Raw genomic sequence first — 19,153 nt, 5'->3', positions numbered from 1 at the left:
GCTGGGCTTGTTAACCCACTCTCTGGGGGAAAAGGGGGGATCACATAAAGGTAGATTATAACTGGAAAAAAATTCTGATGAAGTCATTTAATAGAAGTTTGGTTTTACAGGAAGTCCTTGTTTAGTGATCACAATTGGGACTGACAACTTGGTCAATAAGCAAAGCAGACATTAAGTGAAATTGCAACTTCAGCTTTCCTTCGCATTACAGATATGCAAAGGTCGTAAATGCAAGGATTGATCATAAAGTTACTTTTTCTTCATGGTTGTAACTGTAAATGGTTGCTACATGAGGCAGTCAATAAAAGAGTTATCTGTATAGGTGACAGAAACGGAGTTATCTGTGCATCAGAAATTGGGCACTTGTCTATTCCTGCAAATATTTTCAGTAACTAAGCATGTTATTTGCTATCCAAAAAGTTTCTTTTTGCATCGTACTATTCATCTATTTGAAGTAAAAATTGAATTTAATGAGTATTAGAAATTGTTACTTAAATAGTAATATGATGACTGTTAAGTATTTCACTACAATTTATTATTTGGCTTAAAGGATGGAGAATAAAGTTCAGCATACTCACATATACATACATAGTTTTTTTAAGTGAAATAACTTAATTACACTCACAAGCAAGAACTTAACCACTTTTGTATAGTATCAGGTTCATTAATCATTATTATGCAAAACAATGGTAGGACAAAATGTAAGGGTTTTTTTTAAACTTGAAAACATTTAAGCGGTCTAATTTTTGTTCTCAGACAATCAAAATTCCTATAGTCTGGGACATCAAATATAAAAAAGCATCAAATTAATCTTTCAAAAGTTCAGGTTTTAAAGGCATTGCATCATTATTTTTGTTAGCTATCTTTCTGATTATAATGCAGATGAGCACCAAATTTAATAAAACTAAAATAACACAAGCTATATATGAAGCATAACAGGATATTGCAAAGAGATTAGGTAGTTTCCTTCAGACTACTTACACAGCTCAAAGAATAAAGACAGAATGAACAAAAGCAAAGCATAACATAACATAACCCCACATAAATGAAAGGACACAACGTTGAAAAAAGAATACATCAATTATACATTTTAACTGAAAATTAAAAAATATAAATTTTGGCAACAAATCCAGGGAACCCAAAAATATCAATAATGCCTTTATGACAATTTGTGTTCCACTTTTCCCACTCTGTTGCTGAGAAGGGAACATACTGGCTAAATTTAAACCAGCTGTAATGATGAGTATTACAGTTGGACTGAAGGGGAAGCTTACCTCATGAAAATACATTGTGGAAACTGCTGTTGGAAGATAATAAAAGGATTAAGTGCCATTTTAGTGGACCATTTACTTTTCAATCAAAATGTCTCATGAATTTCCTGTTCTCAAGTAGCCTGAATACCAAAATTCCTTTGTCTATTACAGTACATAGTAGCAAAGACTGTCATAAGAAATTAATAATTTTACATAGAAGGGAGCTTTTATATATACAGACAGCAAGCTACTTGTTGCCAGCTTCCCTTGAATCTGTTCAACACATATTTAACCAACAAATGATGTTGATCAGACTGGAAAACTATCCAGTTTCAAATAAAGCAATAAGACACTGGAAGCAATTGGGAAGGGGAGCATCTTCCAAGAAAAATCATGAAAGTATTTAATTTAGACTTTCTAAAAAAACAAAAGAAGTCTTATTTTTAAATGAAAATTGACATTTGCAAAATGATTATTCTTTAAATTTGAGGTGCACAAAAATATGAGTAAACTGCAATTACACTACAGCTTGCAAATAAACTCCTAACCAACACTAATTTTTGAAGCAGTTTACCCACTGCTTTCTTAGTTTAAGAATTAAGATTTTTAAAGTGATTTTTTAAAAACTAAGCTAATATTTAAAGAAAATCCATTTTGATCGTCTACAATTGTAGTTTACTTTGGGGCTGGACTGTAAAAAAAACTTTAATTATTTTAAATATTTAACTTCTCATTTCCTTTTTAAAACTAAACGTATTTTAATAGTTTTACCCGTAATTCTTCTACAGTCATTAAAAAAACAGGACACCAAACATTTATTTTGTAATACTACATAAAAACTCAATTCTGATCGGACAAAATACCCGTTCAAACGTACTGAATTGACTACACTACTGACAATTGTTTGTTTATACTGAAGAGTATACTTGAAGTAGTCTAATATCTAAACCCATAGACTAATACACTATTTATAAGCGTCTACAGTGCAATTTACAATTATAAATACTTCCAGTATTACCCATTATATGAGGTTAACGTAATGACATGAAGATTTGTGTGATGTAACTGAATAGAAAGGTAACATTAAAAGCTGCCACATAATAAGTGCCAAATGTACACATCAGAGGAAAAAATATACAACATGTTTTCTGTTACTGAATAATTCCATAGTTCTGTTCCACCTATCACTAAACTTTCGCCTGAAATTTTATTTTTAAATTATACTTTTAAAAGAGAGAGACTGTTTTCATATACCTTTTAAAAGCAACCTCCTATGTGGCTACACACGCACACACACTGTTGAATAATCCAAGTATTTCCATAGTTTCAGATTTCTAATTTAGGAATACAGCACAATTATCTTATTAAGACACAATGAAACTGGAGATTTGAATATGTCTGATTCTTCCCCGTCTCTACACAAACTATTTGTGCTGCTTAGTGTTAGTGACGATTCTTGCAATCTTAATGTTTTTTCTAAATGCAATAACAACATCTACTGCAGTGGAAAGTTATGTGTACTACTTTATTATGCTTGGATTCTTGTCATGAGTATATAAGCCACATAATTTACCAGTATGAGGTCAATGGAAAGATTTAAAGGATGTTATACACATAAAACAGTTTAGGATGGGCTGGATAAGAAATAAGCAAAATCCCTGTTGTTTTAATCTTTTGAAAATATAGCATTCAGTGTATTGGGCATTATATTAGGTAATAAATGATATAGGAATATTTAGAGTAGAAAAAATAGATAAATACTAATATACAAAGTGTATAAAAACAAAGTATGTGTGTAATGAGGCATTATGAACTATTCCATGAGTAGAAGAAACCACATACACTACTTTTATTTTTTAATTATTTCATTTTCTAATACGATCATCTGCATAATGAAATAGGAATATGAGAAAATAAGGTTGTCAGGAACGTATTCTCATCACAGTTAAGAATATCTCAACATTATTTCTAACCATAAGACTTTTCTTCTTAGGAACAGCATTTGGGAAAAATAAGTCCAACAAAACTACCATATACCCCTTCAATAAAAAGTACATCTTACTTTGAAAAGAATAACTCTCACTCCAAAATCTGACCAGTATTGTACTTAGGGGGTATTTGTTTTTCCAAAACACACTCAACCACAATCCTATGAATAAACACCAATTCTTCAAAGTGATCCTTCTTGATGACATTTAGTGCAGTTATTCCTTTGTAAACAATACAATTTGGGTAGCAAACAAATGTTCCATATTTCACAACTGAGTTTGGAAGCTTGGTCCAATCTTGCTTTGTGGTTACCTACTTTATTAAGAGTTTCATATTATTGCCACTGAACTGCAAATCATTAGTTTTTATTTTAATTTACCACATAACTAATAATTCAACCAGAGACAATGCTTCTCTCAACATGTTGGCATTATGGTGTAGCTTAGATCTGCCTGATCAGAGAAGGACAGCTATAATAGCTCTTTTCTGAAAACTGTTTTTTATATGTATTAAATGAAAGCCATCCTGAAAGTTATATAAGATGCTCAATTTTAGTCATTAATAATAATTACTAGGATTTTCTTTTTTTCTGCCATCTATTATTTCAAAAGTTTCTGTTCAGTTGGGATACTGTTCAAAAGCAAACTGGAAAAAAAGCATTAAAATGCGCTCCATGTTTCTTGATTTAAAATATCACCCAAGGCACATTGACTCTACGCTATGTTTAACTCTTCCAAACTGCTTTGAACATCCTGTTAATTTTTCAGTGGCCTTTTCAAATATAAACCATTTGTATTTAAAAGCTAAATTTGTTGCAGTGGGCAACAAAATACAACATGCCAATATTTATAAACAATATTTATATTATTTCCTCTCAAAAAAACAAAATGAAGCGTTACTATAGGGTAATAGCATAATTCTGATAAAAGAATAGTATAATAAAAGAGCAGCTGGTTTTTAACAGATAAGATTCTGCTTCATAATATCACTATACAAGTTACATAAAAACCTGTAATTCCTATTGGAAGAATATTTTAGAAGACAGAAAATGGGGGGGGATGCAATTCCAGAGTATTTCCAGTCAAATAAATACATTCCAGACTTACCATACACTTGTTTGGTTTTTCTCCCGAATGAACTCTCATATGGATTAGCAACTTGTAACGAGCATTGAAAGGTTTATACCGGCGAACACAGCCTGTCCAGAAGCAAGTGAAGTCCTCTCCTTTCCTTTGATCAATATGAGTCTTTTCTATGTGCCGAACCAATTCATCTTGTTGATCATAGACAGCACTACAATCAATCCATCGACAGATCTGCTTACCACTGCTGGCCTCCTGCTCATCACCTTCACTCATCTGAAGAGACTTTGGAGACATAGAGGCCTGTAAATGCGTTAGTGCCCCTTGAATGTGGTTTTGCTGCTCGTGTAAATGATAAGGTGGTGGCAGCTCTTGGTGATGCTGAAAAAGACTGGAGGCAGAAGTATATTCATCAAGTGGTTCTTGTTTTAAGAAATTCAACTTCTGTTTGCTATGTAAAATATCTGGCTGAGGAGCAGAAGCAGTATTCATTATAAGGCAGAAGCTTGCATTCTCTCCTGTGTGCTGCATTGGGGAATGGTCACAGTCCCCTCGGATAGTTTCAGTGGAAACAGGGACAAGGCATACTGAAGGGGAAGAAATATGGCAGTGGTTCCCAGATTGCGAGCAGGACTGGGGGCGAGAGGGTTTCTGAGCACTATGAAGAGTGATCTCTCTAGGAGAAGAGGAAACACCAGCTGAATTAGTCCACAGTCCATTCACACAGGTAACCAGCGAGGTCTGGGATGTGCGGATGATAGTTGTAATATCAATCCCATCAGCAGAAGATGGCAGCACTGAGATGCATCTCTTCTTCAGGTTGCTTGCCTGTTGTCTACTTGAATGGTGAGGGCTGTTGAGTGACAAGGAGCCCAGGGAGGGGCTATGTTCATTATTAAACAACTGCGATGAAAGTGAATTGGTAAGGCTATTGTGGTCAACTTCAAGATGAAGGCCGCCTGAGCCTTTCAGTTCCATTCCGTCAGTAATCCCTCTCTGTGCAGAAATCTCAGATAGGCCCTTATAATCACCCAAGCACTCCTGTTTTATATGCTGAGTAGTGTGACTTCCATTCATGCACGGAGTGGTAGAATCTGCCAAGTCTTGGAATTGGAGAGGCCTGCAACACAGTTTCATGGATCATCACTAGCATGTTGAGAATTTAGCATTTCCATGCAAGGTGCAATATCAATTAAACTTCTAAGAAAGGGTTGGTCTGAATTCTTGTGCATGATATCCCTCTATTGCACTATCTGCATTTGAACATTTTTGAATAAAAAAGAGTGCTATCTCTGGGAAGATATGAGCAAACTGCACTCATACTAACTAAAGTACCACAGTTTGCAAAATTAATATATTTAATGCAAGTTATGGATTCAACAGATAACATAGGCAAAATACAGAGTATTAGTTATTTTCAGATCTTTCCAATAGTACAATTTAGTTCAGCTCAAGCAGAAATATCAATAATGTTACATTTATTTTAGGACTCTGATATCAATTTATATGATTAACCAATTTTATTAGCCATTTAATAAAGCTGTAATATTATTGCTGCTCACATCATCGGATTATGCAGTGGCTAAACTGGTGTTAAGATTCAAACTGAAATGGGGGCTAGAAGACAAAACAGTTATGAAGATGCAGGTTGGATATGGAACAGATTAAAAGTACTGTATCTCATCAATTAATACTTGTAATATGTTAAAAACTTTGTGCTTGTTGAGACCTTCTGAAATTGTCTCTATTTACTATTATTAAAAAGCATTTCTTTATTTTCCCCAATCAGTGACTTGTAGCCAATTTCATGAAGCATTAAGATAATTTATTTAATAAGCTTGCCTGCAGTACAAATACGATTCTAAAGTAGGTGGCAGAATTCTTAACTACAAGTTTTGATTTGAAGATATATCCATTAATAAGTTCTGTGTTTCTCTCTACCTCCCCCCCCTCTTCCTCCCCCCTCCCCCCTCCCCTCCCTCTTTCTCTGTCTCTCTCCTCTCTCTCTCTCTCTCTCTCTGTTTGGGACAGTTTCCAATATGATAACTCTAATAAATCCCACAAATGCAAAATGCCATCTTAAAAAGATTTAGAATATTTATAATTCACTACAGTTTCTTTTTAAAAAAATCTTCATATTTTATTATTACAATGACTTACATGAACATCTCCTTTTAGCTTAACACTCTAATCCCTGTATAATGTTCCATATATTCTTGATATAGAGCTCTAAAATATTAATTTCAGAATTCCCTTGGTTCACATTCATTTCAAATCATGTCACTGCTTTTCCTTTAAATTTATTTACCAACTTCCAAAACAATTTTACATCTATTGATATTGTTCTTCATTTGAACTATTTTAAATAAAGTTTAGTCATCCCTTGATCTCCATGACTACATTCTCTGCATCTTTTTTCTCTATGCTATTATTACACAATAATATGCAGCAATTATTCTCTTATATGCATTTTTTCTCATCCACAGTCTCTTTCACTTCGTTATTCTACCAAGCCTCCTTTTTCATACTTCCCATTAGTGTAATTCCATACACTTCTGTGATACTCATTTCACTCTGTGAAACTTAAACTGCAAATAATAGAGCTATGCAAATCCTTCAAAAGAATTTTTAGAATCCACAGGAGTGTGAATCGGCCACCTCTTCTAAATGGCTAACGCATCTACATCTTTTTGAGGCTTGATTGCTGCTCCTGGCTCTGTGGATAAATATATAATTTTCATATCATTTTTAAAGCAGAGCAAAATAGCATGCACTTCTAGAGATAGCTAGGAACATTTTCAAAGGAAAAAAAAGATATACTGCATTAATAATTAAATTTTTAAAATGTTCTGAAACACCTCTTCCGAGGGATTTACACAGCCATAATAAGTAACACAGCAACAGGTCCTTCCAATCTTTTTTTTCCCAGCCAATAAAAAAGCATTAATAAAAGTACTTTTTTTGTTCAGGAGAATATTAGGATAAGCTACTAGTTTCATAATAACTCTTCAGATATGAGTTCAATGAAGCTTATTCCAAAGTAAGGAGGCAGTAGTTTCTGCATCTGAAGCATCTTCTTTAAAAAGATAAATACTCCCTCACTTACATTTCCTCCCTTCTGAACACTCTTATAATATCTTCAGGAAGAACAAATATATAATTTGTGCTTATGCTACAGGCCAAAACTGGGTAGACTCACTCACAAATCTACCCATTCTGGTCCTAGACACTGCTCAAATAAGTAAGAAACTGCCAAAGTCTTAGATGAAAAGACATCAGACAGCCCTAAATTTTTACTGGCAGCCAACTGGCTAAAGTTGTTAATTTACCACTGTGAGGTAGCCTCTGCAAAAGGACATGGTTCCACCAGTAGGAAGAAGATGAATCCTCCATTCTTACAGATTAATAGTTTCAGCTGTTTGGCGCATGGGATTTGCTACCACATCATAGTATAAAAATCATAGCGACTTTGAAAAAAATTGTAATAACATTGAGTTGTGCAACGTTACATCTGGGTAACAAAAATGAAAGGCATATGTACAGAATAATCATAGACCCTGGCATAGAAATATTACATGTGAAAAGTATCTGGGTGTCCTTTTCAACCACAAGTTAAATATGAACCAGCAGTATGATGCAGCTAAAAAAGCAAATGCTACTCTAGAAGCAGACAGTCCAGTTTATGAGATGCCATTGTGATTCTATTCCGCCCTAGTCAAATCCCACCTGGAATGCCATATCCAATCCTAGGTATCACAACTGAAAAATAAGAGACAAACTGGAACAAATCCAGATAGTAAACTACCTAGAAATCTAGTCCTATGATGAATCTGGATATCTTTAGCCTACAGAAGAGAAGATAGAGGGAAGATATGATAGTGGTCTTCAAAGATCTTAAGAGCTGTCACACAGAAGAGGAAGTAGACTTTCTCTTTATTGCCCAGAAATTCAAGCTCAGAACTAATAAGTCAAAATTGCAAGGAAACAGGTTCATGCTACACATCAAGAAAGATGTCCTATGAAGAAATGTCATTTGATAGAAAAGGCTATCAAATGTGAGTTTTCCTTTCCTAGAGGTCTTCAAATGGGGCCTAGATGGTCAGCTCTCAGAGATGCTCTAGTGGATTCTACATTAAGTAAAACGTCGATTGGTTTAGATCAAGGGTGTCAAACTCGCCACATCATGTTGCCATCATATGATGTATTGCAATGTTTTCCCTTCGAGGAGATGGGGTAGGCATGGCTGCGCATGATGTATCCAGCCCATGGGCTGCCAGTTTCACACCCCTGGTTTAGATCAATGTTTTTCAAATTTCATGACATTAAGATGTGTAAGATGAGATTTCAACTCTTGCTGGCTAAGGTATTCTGGGAGTTGAAGTCCACATATCTTAAACTGCCAAGTTTGAAAAACACTTGTTTGGATAGTTCCTTAAGACTCCTCCTAACCCCATGATTATATGATACAAACCCAGACACCTTTTGTGAGAGATTATGGGGAGGCAGTGAAAAGAATGAAAGCACAATAGACATAAACAAATAAGTGTTACTAGTGAACCTTTCCTAAAAGTCTTATGATTCTCATTAGAGCAACAATAAAGCAAACAATTGTTTAACTTGAGAATGTAAATTTTCTAGATTAATCAAGATTTATGGACATCATGTTTTGCAACATGCAGGTAGTCCTTGATTTACGACTACAACTGAATTTTCTATAGAAAAAGAGAATAAACAGCTACTGTATATGTGGAATACTATTCTTAAATTAAGAAGGAATGAGAAAAGGAAAAAGGTTTTTTTCTTTGAACTCTAGAAGAAGGAAAACCTCTAAAAAAATTATTTGGTGTATATTGTAGCCAGAAAAAAATGGATGTTACTAATAAATGTTACAAATAATGTGCTTAGGAAAAATAGATGATTTTATTAGTAACATCCATTTTTTTCTGGCTACAATATACACCAAATAATTTTTTTAGAGGTTTTCCTTCTTCTAGAGTTCAAAGATTGCGCCCTTTTCTGGATCGGGACTTCCTACACACAGTCACTCAAGCACTTGTCACTTCTCGTCTGGACTATTGTAACACTCTCTACATGGGGCTCCCCTTGGGGTGCACCCGGAGGCTCCAACTGGTGCAGAATGCAGCCGCGCGGAGGATTATGGGAGCAACGGGGCGCTCCCATGTGACTCCTCTCCTGCGCAAGCTGCACTGGCTTCCGGTGGACTTCCGGGTGCACTTCAAGGTGTTGGTGATCACCTTTAAAGCGCTCCATGGCTTAGGGCCGGGGTACTTACGGGACCATCTTCTGCCACCAATTGCCTCCCACCGGCCAGTTCGCTCCCACAGAGAGGGCCTCCTCAGGGTGCCGTCGGCCAGACAATGTTGGCTGGCGACCCCCAGGGGGAGAGCCTTCTCTGTGGTGGCACCTACCCTCTGGAACAATCTACCCCCAGAGATACGAGTGATCCCAGACCTCCGGACTTTTCGTCGGGCCCTTAAAACCTACTTCTTTCAGTTAGCCGGGCTGTCCTGACTTTATGATAGGTTTTTAAAATTTGAAATTGGTTTTAAATTGAAATGTTTTAAATTATGGGCCAAATTATTTAATTATTTTAAATCTATTTTAACTTTTGTGTATAAAGTGTTTTACTTTGGCTGTTCACCACCCTGAGTCCGAAAGGAGAAGGGCGGTATAGAAATCTGAAAAATAAATAAATAAATAAATAAATAAAGATAAATACCAGTAATAGAAATTCTCTGGAATGGTCAGAAGAAATTTCCAGGAATGGTCAAACAAGCACAGCAAAGTATACTTATCAGGTATTCAAATTATTTCATTTCTTCTTCTCTATTGCAAATCTTAAATTCTGAATGAGCTATAAATTTAAGGGATGATGACAATAGTAGCAACCATATATGTTTGTTTTTAATCTCTGACAGGACATTTTCTTGAATTTATTTATAAAGTAATTATACACTAAATTTTTAAGAATCCACCTCTCCCCAAAAATAGCTAGTAACAGGCATTAACACAACTCCATTATTTTTTCGTTTGTAATGGCTTTTGGCTTGAAGCTAAATGTAACCAATCAAAAACTCTGCTAGCATTCTTTATTAACAAGCACTAGTGAATTCTACATCTTGAAATTTCAAGCAAAAAAAAAAAAAAGACAGCAAAATATTTCATGAAATTGTTGGCAATTCTACCTAAGATAGAGCATTCTACTCTACTAAATACTTAAAAAGCGTGTTTAAAGCAGAGATATGGGGAATGGGAAAAGATGTCAATCCATATATGACATCACTATAAATATGGTCCTTATAGCTCACTCACTCACTTTTAGATAATTTCAACTCCAAGGAAATAGGCTAAAGAAAACAGCTTAAGGGTTTTGTTTAACATAAGGCAATGTGAAAAATGACAGAAAATGTCAACATCTTTCTCTCCTTTGTCTATTCTAGAGAAATTTACTACAGCTATGTAGTGCTTAAGACTCCAAGGCAAAAAGATACTTTGGAGTGTTCCAGAACCGTCTGCAGCTCCTTAAAGCAGCTACAGTACATCTTTTTCCAGGGTCATGCAGCTGCCCTTTGCAGTCTCTTTGGGCCTTTGAATCCAAAGCAGTGTGCTGGCCTAACATTTGCCATTTAAGTGCCATTTGGGAAAAACAAATTTCAAGACCTGGATCGGCTACCATCAGATCAAGTTTCAAGGTATTTTACACAATTGAAGTGCACTTACATTTTTCTTCGACTGATTAACTTTGTTGCAGATTTGGTTTCATTTTAGCATGCAGCGTAAGAATATTTTCCAACACATATGCAGTGTTGGATTTCATAGGGTAGGAAGTGTTAGGCAGGCTGACAGAAATAATCGGACAAACTGACAGATAAAATGATTGTACCCAAACGGAAGTAACAAGTACAATGTAAAGAGGATGGATTCATTTGTCTCCATTTACTATGAGTTGTAGGGAGATAGTGCACAAGTTGGTCCCTAAAGAAACCAGCACTAAAATTGTGCTTTCAATATTAATGAAAAGCACTGCTGGTATTGATGTTATATATTCCTAGTAATATATTGCTACTACGAGATAATCTAGAGTATTTTTATACACTTAAGATTTTGTTAATCAATCATCAAGGGAAAGCCTAAACAGAAAAATTATATCAAACTAGTATAAAACACAAAGACATTAATGTGTTCCTTGGATCCATATTAGAAAAAAGGTGGTTATTTCAGCACTAGACAGTGTTTATTAGATGTTTTGCCAAGCCACAACCATATTATCAGCATTATCTAGGAATGCCGGGTGCAGTCATGTTTCCAGAAGCTTTCTAAAACTCTAAACACAAGTGATGAAATTAGGCTGAGGCTATCAATTACAAGTATAGATCACAAGTCACATTCAGCCATCAATTACTTCTTGAATTTCACTTTGTGAAGTCTGGTTTGTTAACTAGCCACACTGTGAATTCATAAGAACATTATACAGATAATCCTCTACTTACAACAGTTCATTTAGTGGCCATTCAAAGTTACAGCACTGAAAAAAGTGACTTATTACTGTTTTTCACACTGTTACAGCATCCCCTTGGTCACGTGATTAAAATTCAGAAGCTTAGCAACTGACTCGTACTTATGATGGTTGCAGTGTCCCAGGGTCATGAGATCACCTTTTACGACCTTCTGACAAGCAAAGTCAATAGGAAATCCAGATTCACTTATAAACTATGTTATTAACAACTGCAATGATTCACTTAACAACTGTGGTCAAAAGGTCGTAATATGGGCGAAGCTCACTTAACAAATGTTTCACTTATAGCAACATAAATTTTGGGCTCAATTGTGGTCGTAAATCAAGGACTACCTGCAGACTGAATTAAACTGAAAGAATCAGTGATATGACCCTCTTTTAATATAACTATGACCTCTAATAACAAATTTATGTTGACTTGAAGCCCAATTAATTTGCAGTTTCTTTCAGCTTGCAATGGAGACATCCCTTGAGAAACCTACCATAATAATAACTTGGGCTTCCTTATCAAACAATCACTTACTTTAGAGAGTTTGAATACAGTAATAAATAAGGAAGCTATTACAGCTGTACAACTCATTTGTGCTATGAAAGACAAAGTAGAAGCACTGACTTCTGAAGCAACTGGAGCCTCCTAGAAAACGTGGTAGTGATGGTTGATAAATCAGAACTTTTGGACTGGGAGAGAAAGATTTTGATGGGAAACATGTTCCTTGAGTGTTGGATGGTTAATTTTGCCTTTAAAGGAATCTGAAATCTTGGACAGATTTTAGCAAAGAAAAAGAAGAGCTTAAACCAATGCTTTTATAACTTAACTGGAGGCTATCATATAAAGGCTTCTTAAGGAGCTGAATAACAATGAACATCTGACCTGTAAAAAAACCCTGATCATTCATTTAGTTTCAGGAATTTCTCCAGAATTATGGTTAATACATTCACATTTCTCTTTCTCTTTCTCTCTCTCTCTCTCTCTCTCTCTCTCTCTCTCTCTCTCTCTCCCCCCCCCCCAAGAAAATGAGTTGGGGGGAAAAAACATTTGCAGTTAGAAGCAGAAATGGCTCTCAAAAGGAGGAGGAGGAGGAGGAAGGGAATAGTTCTGAGGGAAATGCTTAAAACACAATGGGGAAAGAAGGGGAATGCTGATCACTGGGTCACCATAGTGCCTGTGATGCCAGAAGCAGGCAAACTAATGACGAGATCAACGAACTGATATATATTCACTATTCAGTTACTGAGAAAATGGCAAAGCTACAGAACCTAGGGCAGGTTTCAGGAGTAAAAGGAATTATTTCAGTCACCTGCTGCTTTATATCACAATAGCATCTCTTTCATGTTCTGTGGCATATAATCCTGTGTTGTTCTGGGAATCTTCTCTGAAACAGAGTTGTAAGGAGTTCATATTTCATAAGGGAATACTATGATCCCCTGAATACAGACATCTGTCATTTCCTCATTATGGATTTTTCAAAAAGCTCCTGAAAAGATCTAAGCCCGGTCTTCTCTTCCTCCTTTTGTTTGCTCCAACCCCAATTATCTTTGCATCATAATTGTCGTCAATGACAGAATAAAACCAGCTTGTTAGTAGTAACCATGTGGATTCCTAACAAGGTCAAGATGGAGTTAACATATATAATAAAATTAAAAACAGCAAAGCTTCCATGACTGAATTAAAATCCTTGCTGTCTCATGCTGGGCCTGTAAAAACTAGCATTAGACAGCATTCCAGATAAAAGCTGAAGTTTTGAAGGGCTTTTGTCCACTACTGTTCACATTTTCAAAGAAACAAAATATTTCAAGATTTGGGTTTTTTAAAAAAAAAGGCTTGGTGTTTATCCAATTAATCACTCCCAATAAAAGAAGGGTATCTGTCAGTGGACAGAGAGGAGGCCATTTCCTCTCACAGTCTTCAACATGGCCACAAAAACTGGCCTAGAGAGCTGAGGGAATCCTCCAAATTAGATATGGAGGCCATGAGCTACAGAATATGAAGGCCAAATCTTACAAGTGTATTTCCACAAACGTGATAAATACTGGAGGTATATTTTTTATTTGTAGCACATTTCTGTTTCAGTAGAAATTCCCTATCTACTAAGGAAGCAGCTTGACTGAAAACCTGATAAAAATGTTATTTTACAACACTAGTTTTAAAAGAGTTGTTTCAATTTCTTAAATAAAATTGATCTGAAAATAAATCTGCCACTGATATTATCAGATTAAAATGACCAAATTTGTTAGTCAATAATCACAAAAATGTGGAAGTTTATAGTTTTTATCAATAAAATGCATCAATAAAACTTAAAATAAAAAAAAATATTTTATGGAACAGTAATACAAAAAAAAACATTAAAATAGTAATTCAAAAACGTATATGAAGGAGTTTATAATTGTAAAACTGTTTCTTATATTTTGAAATGCTATGCCACTGAGCTAAAAGATGTATTATATTTCTATTTCAATCTGGCAGTTAACATTAAAAGATAATTTATTGCACTGCAACAATTTATCATTTGGAAAAATAAACCTATAGTAGAATTACTTGGCAAATTTTGTCATTCAAAAGCAATTCAAAGGGAGAAAATTTTGCTCCTTTTGTAGACGCGTGTAACCATCTTGCAGATTTTGACCCACCCGCACCATAAATCCTGCTTTATATTCAGAATCAAGTAATAGGCAAAACAATTGGGAATCTCTATATAAAAGTAGGATTTTATGGTACAGTCATTTGAAGTGCAGCTATTCTGCTAAGTAATGATAAAGACATACTCTTACTCAAACAAACCTTGCCCATCCTGATCTCCAAAAATACAATTGCCATTATCTCCTAAGAGGATAATTTTTATCCTGCTACATTTAGAAGCCTGTTTGGTGGCTTTTATTCCTTCTCTTAAAAGCACTAATATCCTATTAACAAGACACTATACTGTTGTATCATCTTACAGAAGATACTGCTTTGCCTTTTTTCCTTTCATGTTGTAGCTTGGAAATATCTACTTTCTGGTACTTGAAACTAAGCCTCTAATCCACTTTAAATTTAAGTAGATGATTTATTTTAACCCAGATTACCAACATAATTTCTTTCTCCTCATCCACCATAGCTTATGGGAAAGGTTAAGAGATCAATTTGAATACATAGAAATCATGTCTATATAAGCTGTACTCAACTCTGGAGAAAAATGTGAAAGATATTCTAGCTCCCCTCATAAGGCTCAAGAGACACCCCCACAAAATGTATTATATTACATAAAGAGACAAAGTTAAAAGAGAGGGAAGTTTTATCTCTACATTAAGTAAGTTACTATCTTAACCAGTGATTAGCCAATATTAATTTAGTTTTAGGAAACCATACCAGATACTATAGCAATGAACGAAATTAATTAATTTGAAATATCATGGTATTGTTCAAATATAGGAAGGACCATTGCTAAAGCACAGCAGAACTGTTTTCCAGAATTAAAGACCTAAATTACAAAAATCAAAAGAAATGGAAATGTGCAACAATTTGTTCACGGCTCATGGAATTTATCAAAATGGCTTCCTTCACAAAACACAGTAAGCCAAAACAAAATATGGTTTAGTTCCTACCTGATACCAATTTGCCCTGGGCAGAAGGTTGGACTACAAAATCTCCAAGGTCTCTTCCAGCCCTATGTTTCTATGATAATAGAGAAGATTGTTCTGGGATGTAGGTTACTACTTTAATTAGGAATTTTGAATTAGAGGTGGCATGATAGGGAAATTTTATTTGGCAAAGAACTGAATCTGTTCTCTTTAAAGTGCAAGTTGTTCTTGGCTAACTACTCATTCAGTGACTGTCAAAGTTACAAGGGTCCTGAACAAGGGACACTTATGACAGGTCTTCATAGTTGCGGTCAACATGTCCCTTTTGTCATATGATCACATTTGGGTGCTCTGCAATTGGCTCATAATTATGACAATTGCAGCTTCAGTCATCATTTGCAACCTTCACTGTTAACTTCTGACAGACAATGTCAATGGAGAAGCTAGCAAGAAATTGCAAATGGTGTCCATATGAACTGCATGAAATTCACATAACAAACATAAGTACATTGCCACAACTGCCATCATGTCAGCACAGTCACATGACATTGTGGTTTACAATCATATTGTTTAACAACAGAGTTGCAGGTGCCAATTATCACAGTTAAGAAAGGATTACTTTCCTTTTGGATTGCGGCTAAATCATCCATGTTCTTCTAGTATTATTATTATTCTAACATTTTGTTTGTTTGTTTGTTTGTTTATTATTTAATAGTTATTAAATAATTATTAATTAAATACTTAATTATTAAATAATTAATAATTATTAAATAAATAATTATTTAATTAATTATTCTAACATTCTGTTGAATTATTTATATTATTTAATTAATTATTAATTAAATAATTAATAATTAAATAATTAATTATTAATTAAATAATTATTTATTAATTAAATAATTAATCATTAAATAGATAATTATTTATTTAATTATTCTAACATTCTGTTGAACTATACTGCAGCAACAAAGTGCTTGAAGTATAAGGTGTAACTGTAACAGACTGAAAGGCTGGTGAAGGCACAATATGCAAATGTGGAACCATATTCAGTGGAGAACTGTCACAACTTCAAAAATGGTTGTGCACGTAAGAAAAACAAAGCTGAAAACAATACCTGGTATCTGCACAAGACATGTTCAGCTGACTAACTTGGAGGAGTCTTTCACACGGCAACAGGTGTTCTCGGGCAAATGAGTTTCCTGAGTGGGAAATCAGGTTCTGCCTACACACAGGCCCCAAACTATTTGTCATCTCCATGTCCACCACGTTATTCTCAGAGATTAAATTACAATGGGTGTAGTCACCATTCACTGTTAAAAGAAGAAGTGAAAGAGAAAAATAAGTAATGAACTCTTTACTGAGAGAGTTGAAGATCTCATGGTTTCTCTCTACCATATTCCATCTGCTTTTGACAACTGGTTTAATGAAATCAGGAGACAAAACAAAAAATTCCACATTAATTGTGATTCAGTTCTAAAAGAGTTATCTAACCTGAATGATTATTATTGCTTTTTCCAGATAGCATTATATCTTTAACAGGATTCTTTTCAAAAGGAATGAGCATACTACTATGCACCAATGTTTTTTGTTTTATTTTGAACTGTTTTTACCCAGACAACTAACAGTAAAAATTAAAAGCATAAACATTTTATGGAAACAATCCAAATCAGGTATCAATTAATGCAAAAGACCCTACTGAAATTAAAAATCTTGATTATTTCTCTAAAGTAGTAAGAATAAAGATTGAAAGAAATTCCCAATGCCTAAAATCCCTTGTCCTTTGGGCCCAACAAACTAACCTCAGAAAGTGACAGCATCTTCACCATCTCTGTGGTTCTTGCATAGAAGAAAAGAGGACTGAAAGTTCAAATCAAAAGTTGAAATGGTATAGGGTGTCCTGCCAGAGCAGGGGGCTGGACTAGAAGACCTCCAAGGTCCCTTCCAGCTCTATTTTGTTCTACAAATCCCAAAGTATTTTAGAATTTCACTTGCTGCTTAATGTATTCTGCACAGGACCTAAGGATAATGATGATTTTAGAATCTGACAATTACCCTTATAGTAATATTCAAGTCTCTTTATTAGTATTTATTTGTTAAAATAATATTTATTTGTTAAATTTACTTCCTGACAATATCACTGTGGGATTACTCAAGGTGGTTTACAATAATAAAAAGGAAGAAAAGTGAAAGGGATATAAACACAGCAGAAGTAAAAGAATAAAAGAATAAAAATAAAATACTATCATGTTACCTATATGTTAGTTTATTAAGAACGGTTTACAATATGGAAGCTCTAATAATGGAAAAAAATTCTGACTAAAAAGGCAAACTGTATTTTTAAAAAGGATTTCAATATATTTAGTTTATACCAATATTAATTAGAAGAAAACTAATTAAGAAAAAATAAAGTCAACTTAAACTATTTTATGATTTAAACAACAATTTTGTTTACAGGTTAATAATAGTAAGTCTCTTAATCACAGCTACAAATGATGTGGGGAATTGTACAGCTTTGGAGCTAGGTTTCTTATTTTAAAAATTTCAAGAGAGCTTTTAAACTAAAACGTGTACTAACTCAATATTTATTATAGGCTTGGAATGACACAATAACATATAGAAAAGAATTCTAATCCAATATTCGATTCTATTTGAAGAAAATCCCAATTTTATATTAATGTTAGTTTTTAGATATTAGCAAAATCAAATTGTTCTTTTGACTTATCAATTTATATAGAATTTATTCTATATGTTCTATACCCGTGATGGAGAACCTATGGCACCTGTGCCACAGGTGGCACGTGGAGCCATATCTGTGGGCACGTGAGCGTTGCCCTAATTCAGCTCCAGCACACATGCGTGCACTGGCCAGCTGATTTTCGGACCTTCCGGGCCCACCGAAGTTGGGAAACAGCCATTTCCAGCCTCCGGGAGGCTGGGGGAGGCCGTTTTCACCCTCCCCAGACTCCAAGAAAACCTCTGGAGCCTGGAGAGTGCGGAAAACAGGCCTACTGGTAACCTTTTTGCCGTTGCATGCCAAAAACCGGGGGAGTGCCGGAGCAGTGGTGTCGCACGCACATGCATGGGGGGTGTATTGAATTATGGGTGTGGGCACACACCTGCGTGACCCTTCAGGCGCTCCCCCTGCTTTTGGCACGCGACTGCAAAAAGGTTAGCCATCATTGTTCTATACTAATTCTATTCTATTGGAGTAACGAGGAATTTTCTTTTTTTGCTTAAGTAACTTTATTAGATTTTCAAATAAAGAAATAAAGCTAACCCAAACTAATCATTAAAATAAAAAAGGAAAGAAAGAAACAAAGAATAAAAAATTAAGGGCAAAAGTGCAGAAAGAAAAAGTAATACAAGGAAATGACTTCTGATTTTCTTTTACAGCAGACATCACATAACTTTCATTTTTCTATTGTCTACCATTTGTTATAATCATTACATCCACTTTATAATTTCATTTTTTCTGTTTTCATGCAAAAAGTCCAAAGGGGTTTTCCAATCAGCCTTAAAATTAATCAATGTCTTTTTTCTAATCAAAACTGTCAATTTTGTCATCTCAGTCAGCTCCTTCAACTTCAACATTCATTCTTTCATTGTAAGTAGTGTCAAATCTTTCCATCGTTATACATATAAAAGTTTCACTGCTGTTGTCATATACAGAAATGAACTTCCATGAGTTTTTTTCCATGAGCTTTTGGGACTGCTAGGCCCAAAAGGAGCATCTC

The 19,153-nt window shown here is 34.7% G+C and overlaps 1 protein-coding gene across 1 annotated transcript in view; it reads right to left on the bottom strand.

Annotated features, from left to right (window-relative positions):
* The window catches only part of GLIS1 (GLIS family zinc finger 1), a 235,176-nt gene that overhangs the window by 129,442 nt on the left and 86,581 nt on the right, over nt 1–19,153 (bottom strand). The window contains exons 2-3 of the mRNA XM_070939534.1: nt 16,534–16,729; nt 4,349–5,444 (exon numbers count right to left, since the gene is read on the bottom strand). Coding sequence (XP_070795635.1) covers nt 4,349–5,444; nt 16,534–16,729 — 1,292 coding nt within the window. The remainder of the gene's footprint in view (nt 1–4,348; nt 5,445–16,533; nt 16,730–19,153) is intronic.

This window comes from Pituophis catenifer, unplaced genomic scaffold, assembly GCF_029215685.1.
Source record: "Pituophis catenifer annectens isolate HBS135680 unplaced genomic scaffold, rPitCat1.0.hap2 SCAF_3, whole genome shotgun sequence".
In the NCBI taxonomy this organism is placed as follows: domain Eukaryota; kingdom Metazoa; phylum Chordata; class Lepidosauria; order Squamata; family Colubridae; genus Pituophis; species Pituophis catenifer.
The sequence above is the reverse complement of the archived record's forward strand: the minus strand, read 5'-3'. Positions and strand labels throughout refer to the sequence as shown.